This window comes from Lathamus discolor, chromosome 8 (genome assembly GCF_037157495.1).
Source record: "Lathamus discolor isolate bLatDis1 chromosome 8, bLatDis1.hap1, whole genome shotgun sequence".
Classification (NCBI taxonomy): domain Eukaryota; kingdom Metazoa; phylum Chordata; class Aves; order Psittaciformes; family Psittacidae; genus Lathamus; species Lathamus discolor.
Genome location: NC_088891.1, coordinates 21,054,074 through 21,071,088, shown reverse-complemented (window position 1 = coordinate 21,071,088; position 17,015 = coordinate 21,054,074). Strand labels below are relative to the sequence as shown.

Here is a 17,015-nt window from a genome sequence, read left to right as displayed (position 1 = left end):
CTCTGACTTTGTAGCCGACTCTGCTCTGGCTGGGTCCCTTCCTACCCAGGTGATTCTGAGCCTTTAAAGATGGGTAGGATGGCTAGGGGAATGAGGAAGACACACTAAGGGTTGTAGCTTCATTAGGCAGAAGGGAAGTTGAAAGCAGCTCTGAATTTTATTCCTGTGAATACCGTAGGGGGAGGGAGGAATGGATAAATATCAAAGATGCAAAATAATTAATACCAAAACAAGGTCAAGATCAAAGGACTGGAAGTTGGTTGTAAAAAACACTATGAGGAAGAACTAGAAACTTTTTTCTCGGAGGACTGAACTTGTGGAAGAAGGCTCCACATAATATTCCAAGAGGGGAGAAAATCCGTACAGGTTGGGGATGGGCCTGTACAAGGTTGTGAAAGGGATTGCTTCATGAAACAGAAATGTACTGTGCTAGAATTCAGTCCACATATTCTGAAGGCTTGGGAAGGTCTCTGGATTTGTACCCCCTCCCCAGTTACATACACGTTTCATGTTGAGTTTGCTTTCTCTCTGTAGCATCAGAGATTGGCCATAACTTGAGAGCAGGTACACGGCTGCTGCTTCTCCTGGTGTTAACAGTTCTGATTTCTCTCATGGGGGCACATGATAGTGGATTTGGTCTTCTGCGCTAGATCTCCTATTAAATACAGGATGTGAAGATAGTGCTTTGTGGGTTTCCTCATGCCAAAGGTGGTTGGCTTTGCGGAGCACCACAGTTGGTGCTATTGGCCTGGCTCAGACTTAGTTTTCTATGGGGGAAATATGTCTTATGGAAAGTATGTACTGAAATATGTACTTAAGTGGGTGCCAATAACAAGCGATTCTAAGACTGAGTAAAGAAGTTTTTCATTCAATGAGAAAAGCCTGAACACATGACATTAGGTGTTGCTGCTTCTCCAAAAACTGATGCAGAAGTTGGAAGGGGAAGATAGGCAGTTCATAAACCAAACAAAACCCTCCCAACACCTGAGGGATTTACTTGAAAGTAAATAGGGATTCAAGCTCAAAATGATGGAATGTACCATGTAACTACCGCAACACGTGTTGTAGATTCTTCCTTAGAATCATAGAACAGTTAGGGTTGGAAAGGACCTCAAGATCATCCAGTTCCAACCCCCCTGCCATGGGCAGGGACACCTCACACTAAACCATCCCACCCAAGGCTCTGTCCAACCTGGCCTTGAACACCGCCAGGGATGGAGCACTCACAACCTCCCTGGGCAACCGATTCCAGTGCCTCACCACCCAAACAGGAAAGAATTTCCTCCTTATATCCAATCTAAACTTCCCCTGTTTAAGTTTTAACCCATTACCCCTTGTCCTGTCACTACAGTCCCTGATGAAGAGTCCCTCCCCAGCATCCCTATAGGCCCCCTTCAGATACTGGAAGGCTGCTCTGAGGTCCCCACGCAGCCTTCTCTTCTCCAGGCTGAACAGCCCCAACTTCCTCAGCCTGTCTTCATACGGGAGGTGCTCCAGTCCCTGATCATCATCGTGGCCTCCTCTGGACTTGTTCCAACAGTTCCATGTCCTTTTTATGTTGAGGACACCAGAACTGCACACAGTGCTCCAGGTGAGGTCTCATGTGGTGAATATGGACAGAGAGAACTACAGGAGATGGCGTTTTCACACTGGTATGTAACTGATAAGCAGCACTTGGTATGAAGTTAAGGTGCAAGAGGTAGAGAACTTGTTCATCCCTTTTCTTCCCCTTCACGCTAGGAGCCAGGCAGTGTTTTCATCCATGGGCATGTTTGCATACTTCAACATCAGGTTAAAGTCTCTGATCTGAGTAATTGTTTGTTGTCCCTTTTTAAAGGAAGAAGGAATTTCAAAGCACTGAATTGGGTATTAATGAAATAAATCTAAAGATCTAGAAAACTGGGTCCTACTACTGTCAAGCTCTCAGTGTAGTCTTGAGGGGTGTTAAATGAGACTTGTAACAGTATTGGGTTTGGAAATGAGTGTCCAAAACAGTGCATCATCTGCATAAGAGATGAATGAGGATTTTTTCCAATTAGGCCAAACTTGACAAAATGGGATATTCTGAATACGGGTTTTCACCCTTAAGCTTGCTAAAAGAAGTGGAAGAGGCAAGAGCTGAGCTAGACTGTGCCAGCCTCATTCATGTATAGTGATGACTGAGGTATCAGCTGCAGAGAGAGCTTGTGTTTGTTTTCTGCACTGGGTCTTGGCTCTGTGCCGTAGCACTGAATTGGAAGTTACCAGCGCCTGCTGCTTCCCAGCAGCCTCTATCCATGTGCTGGGATAATTGTACCAGGATGGTTTCATATGTGCAACCTGTGGTCCCACTCTTCACCTCTTATACTGAAGGCACGCAGTGTACTGACTGGAAAGAAGAAAATCATAGCATGTACTTGAAGCTGTGCAGTATCTAGAGAGAAAGGGAAGATGTAAGAGCACCAACAGGCTGTTTCTATGACAATATTAGTTTTAAGTGTGAGAATAAGAAAGAATGAAAATGCGACTTTGAGCCTGTTCCTGCAGCAAGCAAGCTCTGCCTTCCCCAGGTCAGTGTCAACCCAACAACCACCTCTGTGCCCACTGCACGGGGGGAGCTGATAATACAGCAAACCACCATGGAAAGTGGAGAGTGAGGACGTGATTCTTCCTCCTGTCTCATGCTTTGTCCTCTTTTTCCTCCTCCTTATTGTATTGTATTTACTGAACTCTTTGCTTACACCAGTGACGGTGGACAGGGTATTTCTGCTTCAAGATGTGACATTCCCCTGTTGTGGGAAGTTGTTGCACAAACTACTTGTGGTTTGACCTTGGCTGGCTGCTGGCTGCCCACCCAGCTCTCAATTGCACCACTCAGTGGTTACTGTGAAGGGCAAAACAACCTGGACTTGGCGAAAATTAATGACATTTTCTTGCCAGTTCAAATCAAATTGGGTGGTAAGAAAAGAGACAAAACCCGAACCTCCTCTCCCTGCCCTCTTCTCCTCTCTTCCCATCTCCCAGGCTCAACTTGCCATCTTCATTCCCATCTCTTCTGCCTCCCGCTCCATCCTGGTCTCCCACAGCAGCACCTGGAGCTGTGCCCTCTGTCCTCTCCCTCCGCCTGCTCTGACCTGCCTGTTGCAGGGCTGTTTCTCACCCTTTCCTCACTGCTGTGCGCATTTACCTGCTCTTGGATGTGCTTTCACTGAGGTGCCACCTCCATGGGGCCACTGTGGAACCAACCCCAGCCTCTTCTCGCAGAGGTCACTGTGGCAGCTCCCCATCCACCACCACCATGCCATGGCCACACATTTCAACCCAAATGTGAAGCCGTTCAGCAGCTTCGGGTATTTCTGGAGAACATTTGTGCTCGATGGTGATGTGTTCAGTGCCAGGTCAGCGTGGCAGCTGTGGAGAAGCTCACTTCTTGGCTACACTGACACGAGAGAGAGAGAACTGTGCATGTGAAAAAGTGCAATTTTTACCTTACGGTGCCATAGCTGAGGCTTTTTGTAGCTGCAGGGAGTAAGTTCAGATCTTGTGTAGGCTGTAAACCTGAGGAAGGCATCCAGGAGCTCCTCTCCTTGCTCCCATCTCCTGAGTGAGTACCAGAGCGCATCTGTGTTCCACTGCGAGGGAATCAGGAGCTCTTACAGAATATGGTTCAAACCGCATTTATTCAGATGTACCAGGCGCGTTTTTGCCACCTCTGTGCTGTCTGCTCCGTAAGTAGAGCAGCAGCCTGGAGAAGTGAGCAGAGGTTATGTGTATGTCTCCTCCTGTTTTTGAGGACTCCAAATGACTTCTCTTTTGTTACTGATGGTTGATTTGCTTGTTTCTAAAAAGACTCTTGTTTTTAAACTGGTACGTTCCTTACTGGTTTCTTTTGCCTTCATACCAGCTATGGTTAGCATTATGGTATCAAATGTTAAGATTTTTAATGAGTTGGGGAGCAGCTTAATGTTTTCAAAACTACGTTCATGAATCTTGACTTGGGCTTCAGAGCTTTGGTGTCATCCTCAGAACACCTCTAACTTATTACTCTTTTTTGTTTCCTATTTGCAGGTCTTCCCAGGTTCAGCAGCCAGCCCGAAGCCTCGTCTGTCTCTAAAGGAAGCAGTGCAATCCTGAACTGTGAAGTGAACGCTGACCTTGCGCCGTTTGTGAGGTGGGAGCAGGACCGGCAGCCGGTCCTCCTGGATGAGCGTGTGTACAAGTTACCGAGTGGAGCTCTCATCATCAGCAATGCTACTGACACGGATGGAGGCCTCTATCGCTGCGTCATTGAGAGCGGGGGGACCCCCAAGTACAGCGATGAAGCAGAGCTCAAAGTTCTGCCAGGTATTCACCTGTATTTCTTTTAAAAATGAATAAATAAAACATAAATCAAGGGTCGAAGGAGGTGATCCTGCCCCTCTGCTCTGCTCTCGTGAGACCCCACTTGCAGTACTCTGTGCAGTTCTGGCTTCCTCAATATGAGAAGGACATGGAGCTGCTGGAGGAAGTCCAGAGGAGGCCACAAGGATGCTCAGGGGCTGGAGCACCTCCTGTATGGAGCTAAGCTGAGAACATTGGGGCTGTTCAGCCTGGAGAAGAGAAGCTGCGTGGAGACCTCAGAGCAGCTCCTGGTGTCTGAAGGGGGCTACAAGGATGCTGGAGAGGGACTCTTCATCAGGGACTGTAGTGGTAGGACCAGGGATGATGGGTTCAAACTGAAACAGGGGAAGTTCAGGTCGGATCTAAGGCAGAACTTCTTCCTTGCAAGGGTGCTGAGGCGCTGGCACAGGGTGCCCAGGGAAGCTGTGGCTGCCCCATCCCTGGCAGTGCTCAAGGCCAGGTTGGACACAGGGGCTTGGAGCAAGCTGCTCCAGTGGAAGGGGTCCCTGCCCATGGCAGGGGTTGGAACTGGATGAGCTTTAAGGTCCTTCCAACCCAAACCAGTCTGTGGTTCTGTGACATTAGATGGGGAAAACTGCACAAGAAGACTTACGAAGTGGAGCGCAGGAGACTCTACTCTGTTGGGTTTTTGTGTATTTTTAAGTTGAACTAAGTGTGAAGTTGTAGAAGCTGGTGGTTGGGGTTGGTTTGGTTTTGTTTGCTGCATAGCTGAGGATGGGTGCAGGCCCTTAGGCTAAAGGATTTTAGCCCTTGGGAAGACTGACCTGTATCTTGCAGTTGGGAAGCAGGAAAGCACCATCAGTTACTGGGGTTCAAGCTCTCTGCAGGGGCTGGAGACAGGCCCAGACATGTGCATACTTGTTTGTTATGTTTAACTTTTAAGGGCTTTTGGGGAAAGATTTCCTTTAAAAAGTCATTGAGAGATGTTACAAGGAAGGAGTTGACTGATATTTTGAGTATAAATGTTTGGGGATTTCTAAATTTCTCAACTTCGTTCTGTTTCAAACAACACTTGTGCAGAGCTGTGTGTCTCCAGATGTTATAAGCCAACAGTTTTGAAAGTTGACCAAGAATTAAGATAGAAATTGAACTGCACTTTCCCAAATTAGGGAAATACAGGCTGGGGTTTGTATGGATTTTCTTAATGATTTCCAGAATTTTATTCTGGCCCTTTTGAATTAGTCTTCATGGTGGAATTCTGATTGAATTTTGGGGAATTGCCAGAGAGGGCTCCTAAAGTTCCATCTTTGGAGGCTTTCAGACTTGGGCTGGGTTGATACCACAGCTGACCTTGACCACCCAATGCTGGCAACAGGCGGAGTTCAAGAAGGTGGTGGCACCTTCAGAGGGTCCCTTTCAATGAATATTTCTGTTTAATCCCAAACTGGTTTGTGTTGGAAGGGACCTTAAAGCTCATCCAGCTCCAACCTCTGCCACGGGCAGGGACCCCTTCCACTGGAGCAGCTTGCTCCAAGCCCCTGTGTCCAACCTGGCCTTGAGCACTGCCAGGGATGGGGCAGCCACAGCTTCTCTGGGCACCCTGTGCCAGCACCTCAGCACCCTCCCAGGGAAGAGCTTCTGCCTAAGAGCTCATCTCAGTCTCCTCTTGGGCAGGTTCAAGCCATTCCCCTTGGCCTGTCCCTACAGGCCCTTGTCCCAAGCCCCTCTCCAGGTTTCTTGTAGGCCTTTCTCATAATAGCCACTTTTGTACTTAAAATGCTAAAATATACTTTTAAATACCCCAATTTTACAATTGCAGCTGTCTTTTAGTATTGAGGTGTTTGCTATCCTTTGGACATGAATCATGCTTGACCTAGGAAGTTGTTTCATTAAGTTCTTGAGGCTTTCTTTTCAGAAAGCCTCTTCTTGGACTAAGGATAGAGCTTCTGAAGCATAGCACTTTTGGGAAAGGTGCTAATGTGAGTTATTCTGGTTTGACTTACCTTCATGTTTCTACAGCCCCTCAAATGAGCGCTTAAGACTTTTCTTGGTTTTGACAATAGAAGATTTCCTGGTAAACTTCCATATTGGGTTGATCCTTCAAAGTCTATTGGCTCCAGATATAGTTTACTTGCTTTTGTAATGTTCTGCTGAAGGTGTTGCAGTAGAAGTGTATTCAGTGGGATCAAACAGGGTGCAAATAATGCTGTTTCCTTGCTTAGTCAGGAGTTGGAAAGTGTAGATACGGAAGTTTTGTGACATCCCTCCTGGCAGGCATGTATTTGAAAGTGGGATTACACTGTTGAACAGAAAACTCTCTTAATCTTGAGTGGCCCCATAATTGACTCTTTGGTCTGAGATGTGTTTGAAAGATTTGGATTAATCTGTTCTTCATTGGATTTATTCCCTTTTTAAATTGTTATTTGATGCGTGTCTGACAGTAACCCCACTGCTGTACTTCTAAAGCTTTGCAATATACCCACCATGCCTTCTAGCACACGGACTTGCATCCATGGACAATGTTGTGTTTGTCCTCAAAGCCGTTTCCATAGAGCAGTCTGTCTGCCTTTACCTGCCACATTGCTGAGCTCTGCTCTTAGTAGCACGCACTGTGAAATAGAGTAACGCAAGGGAAAAACATCACTTAATTTTTGAAGCATTTCTCACTAATGTGAGACCTGAGCTCTTTTTTGGGAGCTTGGAGCATTAATGAGTGCTGTCTCCAGTGAATCAACACCCACTCCTCTTCTGGGTGCAGTGATTGCTTGCTGGCAATCTGTTACATCCATGTTCTGCAGCTTGGCTTGCTCTGTGCGCTACTCTGGGTCGCTCTCTCTTCGTTACCCGCCTGCTTGCACATGGTCTTATTTCTGGAACGAGCCAACTACTTCCTAATGGGAACGTGGGCAGAGCCACCGTGGTAGCTTGTGTGTGGGCCTGAGCCAGATGGTGTGATCCGGGATTGCGCCAAGTTTGGATCCCTTTGCCTAGGACAAGTCTGAAATAGGATCCAACAAGTGTAGTTCTCTTGACTACCCTGGCAAGCTCCTCATCGATACCTTTGAGGACATGCATGCCCTTAGCTTGGTGCTGTAAACACTCCCTTGTTGTTCACAGCACTTTGAGCTGAGGAACACCAAAACCAGCAACTTTCAGAAATGCCCAAGTGAGATGGGCTGAGATGGTTGCAATAAGACACAGAATGTGCTTCAGAGAGCAAAAATAGTGTAGGTACAGAGGAGTTTGTTCCCGTTTAGGTGGAGAAAAAGAATTTGAGGACTTGTCTGGTTTTGGAGCTTACCTGTCATCAAACATCTGAGTATTGAGAAGCTAGCAGAGAATGCAGTGTAAACATAGGGGGTTGAGCACTTGGCAGAAAGAGGTAGGATAACTAATGCAGCAGGAATGCCGTAGCTGCATTGTGTAGGAACACATTTGCTCTGATCCTGGTACAAAGCATGCAGTGGAGTTACGGCGGACACAAAAGGTACAAGCTGCATCTTCTGCCCAGGTGTTAGGGGGCCCCTTGATAATTTGATTTCAGCTGCCGTTAAAATTCATTTAGACCCTTTTCCTAAGGTTACGTTTGGAACAGCCATGGGTAATTTGGGTGAAGTAGGAAAATAGCCTTTTGTTCTGCATATTTATTTGTGGTAGTTCAGTTCCAAGTAGATTGCTGGACAGTTGTTACTGGTGGGCATGTTTTCGATTCTCACAGTCAGAATGGCCTTTTCCTGTGGTAAAAGACTGATTGAATACATGCTTTGTGATTATTCTTAAAGGGGGAGAGAAAAGAAACCAAACCTTTTCCAGCTCAATTCAAAGCAAACCCACAACTAATTCAGAGGGTTCATTTCCATAAGGGTAGAAAACCATGGTTGATATTTTAGTATAAAGCTTGTATTACTTCAGTGTGCAAGGTACCTCGCAGTTTTGCTGCGGTCAGGGTTGACTCTCTGCTCCAGTAATTTCATTTTCCACTGCGTAAAAGCACTCTCTCTGGCAGCTGCCTGGTGAAGTCAGGCTGGACAAAGCCAAGCCTATACCTTTCTTTAGTGAATCTCTACTAGCTGATATAAGTCCCAGTTTCAGGGAGTTTGCAGAGTCAGAATCCTGACGGTGGTGAATGAGTTTGCATGTCTGGAGGCGATGGCAGGGAGCCGTTCCGTGGGAGGCTGGGGAGGTCTCTTAGTGAAAACCGTTTACATGGGTACGATGGTGATTGAATCCTGGGAAGCTGCAGCAAGGAGATGAGATGTTTCATTTGGGGTTGGTTTTGGGGTTGGTTTCAGTAATACGGGCATCTTCTGATTCTGCCTCTCTAACAACTTTGTCGTCTACAACATATTTGCAGATCCGGAGGAGCCGCAGGACTTGATGTTTGTGAGACAGCCCTCTTCACTGACGAAGCTTACTGGGCAAAGTGCGGTTTTCCCGTGTATTGCTGTAGGATTTCCAGTTCCATATATCAGGTGGACAAGAAATGAAGAAGAGCTTATCACAGAAGGGTGAGTAATGGCTAATATGTATTTTTGTGCTGGAGCGCTCCTAGACTGAGTGTTAGGACAAGTAAGGTACTTCATGAGGCTTGTAGAACAATCTCATAGTAGGCTTTTTTGCTGATACCTGAAACCAAGGAATCTTATTTAAAGCACAAAGGTTCTTGGAGTATATATTGCTTTTAAGTTGCCACTGGAGTAAAAGAAGCATTTAAGGGAATAAGGATGCTGCAGAAAAGCTGAAACATCTTCATGTTGATATATGATGTGTCAAGCCCTGCACTTGCATTACGCTTTCTGCAGTGAAAATGTTCAGTGTGTGTCTGAATGTTCCACAAGAATTTAAGGATAAGTGTTGAAAGCAGAATCTCGTGATTTCTCATTAAACCAGAATATTAAAATCTTAGGCATGAATAAAAACCATTGTGGGCTTTCAGGAATTCATCAAGTACAAACTGCTCTATTACACATTGTCATTGCTGGTGTAGTCATTCAAAATAATGGGGTAGAAAATATAAGAAAGCAGAATGAATCTTATCAGGAATATTTTTGTCCATCTTATGAACATACTAGAATATGGAAGTTGCAGGTACTTGAATGTTCTCAGTGTTCCTCAAAGTCAGCAGTGAGATTAATGTGGAAACAAGTGAATCATGAAGCAACAAGAGGTAAAGTTATGCTGTGGCACAGCTGACACAGAAAGCAGCTAAAGTATGTGCCATTGTCTATGGTACTAGTGGTAGTAATATATCTCTGGTCAACTCTTTAAGTTAACAAAATCCAGGAGCTCCTAATTTGAGCTGTCTTTATCTGGAGAATGCAGGATTCTGTGGGTAATGACTAACAGTTCCAATAGCACAGAGGAATTGTGTTGGTGTCAGCCTGATGGCGCATGATTTAGGTTCTTTCTTCTTTTGTAAATATAAGAAATCACTCACGTACAGAGGATGGAACAGGCTCATTAGAGTTGCACAATCAAATGTGATGAAATGTCAGAATAAATGTTCCTGGTAAGATCTTAATTTGTTTCTCCTCTCTGTAAAATGATGTCATGTCACATCTTCATAAATTTTTGCTGCCCACCCCCACCCCATCCTTCCTTAGGCTCTGTCACATTCAGTGCACAAGGGCAGTTCAAGTCACTTACTGAAGAGAGATTTTTCTTCTTGGTTTTGATCTAGTGCCCAGATATTGAAATCCTGCTCTGAATACAGTGCTGTTAATTCCCTCACAACTTTTCTGTGCAGGTTGTCATGATAACTTGTGAGGGCTTCACAGATACTATTTTTTTCTGTTCAAAATTCAAAGTGAGAAATTTTCTTGGAGAGCTGAGGCTTAACATTCAACACATTTGTTTTTTCGGTGTGCACAATTTGAACCATGTATGGCCATGTTCGTCAGGATATTTAGCGTTAGTTTGTGGTGTGATGTCTCTGTTACAAGGACGGATGCTGGTTGGTTGGTTGCTGTGGCCTGTGTGTCAGGTTGTGGCTGTGGGCACTCAGCAGAGCACTTCCTCTGCACTGACATCAGCTCTTGGCTTGGTGCTGCTTTGCTTGAGCATCGTCCCATCATCATCCCATGGACACTGTGTGGTAAAGCAGGAGCAGGAGCCATGAGGCTGCTGGTTTTTCCCAGATCATGTTACTAACAGCTTCTGTACTCCTACAGCAAGTGAGCTGTGCATGTCTTCTACCAAGCCCAAATAAAGCTTCTTCCCAGACAGAAAGCTACAGGTGCCTGGATGCTCTTGGAATCTGCTGATTGTCACATCCTTTGGATGTGTATTCCCTAAGGAATAAAATGAAGTTGAAAAGACAAAGAAATACTCCTCTTCCATTTGAAATAAATGTTTTGTTCTGCACAAAGATACAGCCAAAAAGGAAAATAAGGGGTATGAACAATGGAAATTTTATTTCCGTTGACTTGCTGTTACTTATAGAACCTTTCTGACTTGGCTGAAGATGAGTGAGTAAAGTTTGTTACAGGGATCAAACTGTACCAAGACTCTGAGGTCTGCTGCTCGTGGCTGTGGCTTAACAGAGAAGGATTCAAACAGCAGACAGCAAAAAGTTGTTTAACTTCATTTACCTCAGCAGCTCTTGTATTATTCTTTTGACTAGAATAACTGGAAAATCTCTGGAACTGGAAATTAAGATTCTTTGTTGGAGTAAAGCCTCCAGGTAGACTGTTGCAAAATAGCTGCTGTAGCTTGTTATGCATGGCCTGTTAATTTAATTACAAATTAAATCACATTTAATTTGTATTAAAATCCCCTTTTGATATAAATGGCTTTACTTACTAGTATGGCTTTTCTTTAGCCCAAGAGAAAACTGTTCTTTTTCATCCAGACAGGTTTTAATGTATCTTCTGTCTGGGAAAAGCTCTTAAATGGTGGGTTTTGTCTATACACACACACAGTCTACAGACATTCCCATGCATATATGTAGGTATACACACATGTATATACATATATATATATAGATGCATGCCTCTGTGTGGATGGGGTTAGGAAGCAGAACTTGGATAGCATGGTCAGGGCTATGCCTGATTTTTACTCACTTTCAAGTGGTGGCAGTTAACCTAATACAAAATAAAATGTTTTCCTTTCAAGCAAAATACGGATAGGACCCTGCATTTATAGGAAAATGATTTTGAATGAGTGATGGGGCTTTGAAATTAAATATTTGTTAGGAGACTTGAAAAAAAGGAAGGTGTTTAATTTCAATGAAGTATGTGTTGAAGACGGCAATAAGATTTGTGACTGGATAAATACGAGTCAGCTTTAATGATGGCAGTCTTGGCACTTCTTCAGAGAAGCAGCCTGTAATGCAATATATTGTGAAATGAGCTTGCTGTGATAAAATAGTTTCCAAATTAGAGTGAAAAAGAAGGAAGCTTGGAGTGTGGAGTGAGAAACCGGTGAAGTTCAGTGCAATGCTGACAGTTGCCATTGTAGTAAAACTGTTAGAAAGTCTGAAGGAAGCCTCTCAGAACTTGTTAACTGAAAGATTTTAAAGCAATAGAAGTGATAGGTAGACTGCTGGCTTTCTGGGTCCTCATCAGTAACTCCAACGATGATGACAAAATACCCAGCTTCCACCCAGGTCTTGGAAGTCTTGGTCCTCAGAAGCTGAAGAGTAAGATACTCTTTGGAGGAAGGGTCTGTGTATGTTTGCACTGCCTGTATGCTGTTCTATAGGCATTGCTGTCTGGCTGTGGTCTGCTCCTCTGAGGCCTTTCTTACAGTATTCACAATTTCAGAGTTAAAAAAATCACCAAGTTGAAAATTGGACCCCGTAACCTGTGACTGGGCAAAGCACTGGCCTTGTGGTGGAAGCTTTTCATTGAATTAGCTTGCTGGTCAAGCAGTAGTTTGATGATACGGGATCGTCTTCTCAAAACTACATTGAAAAGAAAGGAAAAGGCTAAACCCCACTTCAGGTTGAGATTTATGTCGCCAGTGCTCATAGCTCCAAAATAGAGCTTCAAAACATGAAGCCAGCCTCTAGATTCGATGGATTCATGTGGGTATAATCTTGAGGTACAGGGTATATTGCACAGAGTTCTTGGAGAGCACTACCAGTGGACACCTGCCCTGTCATACGTGTGAGTCAGCAACACAAATGTGCATTCTGCTTGTTCAGCTGGACTTCTTCCATAAACTCAGTGAGTAATTTCTCTGCCAGGAACGTAGGAAATATAGAGAGAAATGGAAGGAAGTGAGGAAAGTCACTGAAGTATAAATGTGATTGAATAAAACTCATGTCCTTTACAGGAAACCTTCTAAAGTAAGATCTGCCACATTGTCAGTATTACCTGATATTATAAGGGAAATTCGATATCCAAATTGAGTAGTTTTTTGGCAGCTTTGATGCCAAGATGGGGTTTCAGAGCATGCAAGATGGGCACAGAGCTTCACATGTTTGGAAGGTGAAGTTCTGCTTTGCAGTGTGTGGATCAGTGTGTGCGCCCAAAGAGCACATATTGTGTATCTTGATTTATGTTTGGACATTGATATGGAAGAAATTACAAATGAATGCACAAACTCTTGGAAAAGCTGCAGTAAATAAGGTGGTGAATCTGAAAATGAACAGTTGAAACGTCTCTGAACGCCAACATCCTGTTCTAATGAGGCTGTTCAAGTACAGGGACCTCTTTGGTGGTTTTGAGCTGTCCAGTACAGTGAAATCTTACACTGAAAAATGCCTTCAGAAAACTTAACAGGTTTGTGTGGTTAATCATGTTCTGAAGCGAGGAGATCCCAAAGCTGTGGTTGCGTGTGTGCCCTTCATTTTGTGCTCTTGCTTTTTGCATTCAAATGAAGTCTTTAAATGTATGATCACATAGGTACTCTTAGTGCAGGGGTTTTTCATTAATACTTCATACAAATGTGTGATGGTTTTAATGATTGCAGATTATTGTTTGCCAGGCACTCTGAGTGATTTGTATTAAGTGAATTATACTTGCTCAGCACACTAAAGGTTAAACATAGAGTAATTATGGAGATTTTTCTGGTAGTAGATTCCACAAAATAATGTAATTTGCTGTCTAATTTTATCTGCTGTACTTTACCAACACTGCAAATAGATTATAAGATGTTTGGGGAATAGTAATTTAAAAGGGGGGAGCCAAAACCTCAGGGTATAACTGGCTGTTTGAATACAGTAAATTAATAAAGACTCACTGTGTTTTGTGATAATGAAACACAAAAAAAATCATGTGAGTGGGTATCCAAAGTAGCTCCAGTAATTGTATGTGAGTGTGTAACTGAGGGCTGTATGGAATGCATATAAAAGATTTGAATTTGATTTTCCTGTTCCTTGACATTTGAATGATCAATCTTTGTTGTTTTTAATGACACTTTAAATTATGTTATCATTTTTACATTAAGCTGATTCTTTGTCTCCAGTGTCTGAAATCTGATTGCTTCGCTCTTGTGTGGAAGTGCTTCATTGTCCTTACAAAATTAAGATGTTTTTACTTTATTACAAAAGCACTTTTGCTTTAAGCTCATAGCTTTATGCATACAGAAGGAATCACCAAGGAGTCTCACAAGTTAATTTTCTTCTGCCATGTTTTTAACAGTGGTGAACTTGTGTTGCATCACATATGGGTAAAATCTGGGCTCAGCTCTAGGTTTTCTTGAGGAAAATAGAGAAATGCATGGCATACAATCAAGATGACTGAAAACTATGAAACCTTGTTTCTTGGCAAAAAGGCAAATCCATGTAAATGCTACCATGTTACCTCTAGTTTCTGAGGTCCTGTATGACTGACTTCGGTGGCCTAATATGACAATGTCTAGTAATTAATAGTCTGAGTAACATCTTAATTGCTGGTTAAGAAATAGTCTGCCTCAGTAGTCTGCTGCCTCCCCATGCAGGTGTTGCTTCACTTTTCCAGAGGCTGGCGATGGGAAGGTAAGCATCGTAAGGCACGTGTTGCTTGGAGATGGGTAATGATGGAATATCCAGAAAATGCTAGAAATCCAGAGGTTCAGGTGTCAGGAAGAGCATAATTTTCTTTCGTCTTTTTAGATGGTCTTAGAACTTTCTTAGATGGCGAAATTTGCCTTGGAGGTGGTGTAATCCACGATGTCTAGGTTCAGTTTCTTTATGCTAACTTCAGTAGACTTGTGTGGTTTGAAATTAATGATTTTACCTAGGCAGGATACAGGTAAATAGAATCATAGAATGGTTTGGGTTGGAAAGGACCTTAAGATCATCCAGTTCCAACCTCCTGCCACTGGCAGGGACACCTCACCCTAGACCATGTCACTCAAGACTCTGTCCAGCCTGGCCTTGAACACCACCAGGGGTGGGTGCTTCTCTGGGCACCCTGTGCCAGGGCCTCACCAATCTCACAGTAAAGAGCTTCCTTGTATCCAACCTGAACTTACGCTGTTTCAGTTTAAACCCATCACCCTTTGTCCTACCACTAGAGTTTTTGAAACTGGAAGAAGATGGGGAAAAAGGTGTAGTACTTTTGGCAGCTCCTGTTCACCCCCCACATCTCTTTTGTATCAGTTTTTCTTGCTTGAAATGGGAGATGGATCATTGTTCACAATTTATTACCACAAAAGCTCCTATTTTTTCCTACATATTAGTTTCTCATCTAATTCATGATAGAAGGCTCCTGCCTTTTTTTTTTGGCTGTACTGACAACAAGATATATACAAAATGTGCCTGTAGTCCTTGAAGCACTGTCAAGCAGTTCCAGAACAGATTTTAATGACAAACTTCTTGCTGTTTTCCTCTTGGCTAGCACCCATGTGCAGTGCTGTCCACATGCTGCTCTACTTTTTCTTCAGGCATTTTTTATTTCAAAGCTCAGATTCCCTACACTACTACAAAACCAAGTCTTTGTAGTCCTCCTGTTACTAGATCATGAAAACAGGGTGCCTTTCCTTGTGGTGTACCTGGGTAGGAAATCTCTCTGGATGCTTTTAAGACTTTCCTTCACTTAATTCCAATAAACATTTTGTTTGCTTTTAATGTGTTGAATCAGAAAATTGATCAACAGTTACAGTAGTATCATAAATCAGTACTAATGTGGCAATTAGGTGAGTCAGAAGTCTTTGTGTCCTAACAATTCCCCTCTCAAAGCAGGTGAAAGCATTGGTTCTGCTAGCAGAATTCTAGTAAAATTTCAGATGGAGAAAGCGATTGGATTGATTTGTTTGTTTCATTCTTTGTTTTTTGCTACTTTGAGTGATAAAGGATCTTGGAAACTTTTGTATCGTGTAAAGAGGAATGATGGTTGCTGTAGGAGAAGAATGTCGCTGTTGGCCGTGGATACTATGTTTAGTATAAGATGCCACATGTATCTAATACATTAAGCATAAAAAGCAGAATCACAGAATCCCACAGAATCCCAAGGGTTGGAAGGGACCTCAAAAGATCATCTAGTCCAACCCCCCTGCAAGAGCAGGGTAACCTACAGTACATCACACAGGAACTTGTCCAGGCGGGCCTTGAATATCTCCAGTGTAGGAGACTAAAAGCAGGTAGTTTCTAAGGACTGAGTTATAAATGCTTCCCCTTGTCTTTATGAGGGGGGAAATTCTGTACAGAAATGTTGTCATCTTGATGAATTTGCATCTTGAAAATGTTTTTAACCTGTATCTTGCTCTGAAATGTTTGCACCTTAATGGAGTGGCTATCTTTTTACCAAAATGCAGTTACTATGTGTTGCACCATGTGTGCTTCTTTCCTGATGTTGTACAGGTATAAGCCTGTCATGTTCCAGCCTTTCACGCAACACATTACTCCAGCTGTATCTGCTGAATGCTGGGTTTTCTTAATGATGTGGTTGGGTTATTTCATTTTCCTGAAGTTTTACTTGCTATTTTCTAAACACCTTGGATCACATTTAATTAAGAGCAACTGAAGCTGCAAGTGCCAAAGATGAACTACTCTTGTGGAACTGATGTAGTTGAACTTCATTTTAAATGTGAAGCCAGGGTGTGGAATTTGATTCTCTAGTTAAAAACCCCTCTCCCTAACATGGCTCCATGTAAATGGCACCTACAGATACTGTGTGCAAACACTTCTTCAGCTTGCATAGACATTTTGGACCTGCGTGTGCTTCTCTGGTGGCACTGTTGAAGTCAGCGTGTCTGTCAGCTCACCCATGTCGTGTTTTACACAGCTCTGGAAGGTTTCTCCTGCTTGCGGGGGGCAGCCTGGAGATCAGCGAGGTTACGGAACAGGACGCTGGGACCTACACCTGCATAGCGGACAATGGAAACGACACCATTGAGGCTCAAGCAGAACTTACAGTTCAAGGTAGGTCCAATACTTGATTTTCAGAGAGAACACCTCTCCAGGTGACCTTTTGCAAGAGTTTTATTGTGTGGTCAGTGAAGGACCCTGTGTTGTGGGGGTTGTGCCCCATTTAAAACAAAACACACACTTCCACTTCTTTTAATACTGTTATGTGGTATTCTGATTTATCATTCAAACTGCTTATAATTTCACAAGGTTTTAAATGGGAATTTGCTTATATAATGCGTCTTGAGCGTGGTTAAAAGCTGCTGTGTATGTTCATTTAATATTAAACATGGTCAGTGCCATCTAAAGGAGGAGAAGTGATCAGACCTCTCTGACCTATCTGAAAACTGACCTATAGTGCTATGACTTCGGTCATCCTTGTCTAGGACATATATGAAGAGTTTTTCATAGTTATTAAATA

General features: G+C 43.4%; 1 protein-coding gene across 5 annotated transcripts in view; it reads left to right on the top strand.

The window, feature by feature from the left end:
- NEO1 (neogenin 1) overlaps positions 1-17,015 on the top strand; it is a 188,016-nt gene that overhangs the window by 76,632 nt on the left and 94,369 nt on the right. For all 5 annotated transcript variants that reach the window (XM_065689077.1, XM_065689076.1, XM_065689075.1 and 2 more), the window contains exons 3-5: positions 4,048-4,323; positions 8,675-8,828; positions 16,473-16,609. In XM_065689077.1, the coding sequence (XP_065545149.1) occupies positions 4,048-4,323; positions 8,675-8,828; positions 16,473-16,609 (567 nt within the window). The remainder of the gene's footprint in view (positions 1-4,047; positions 4,324-8,674; positions 8,829-16,472; positions 16,610-17,015) is intronic.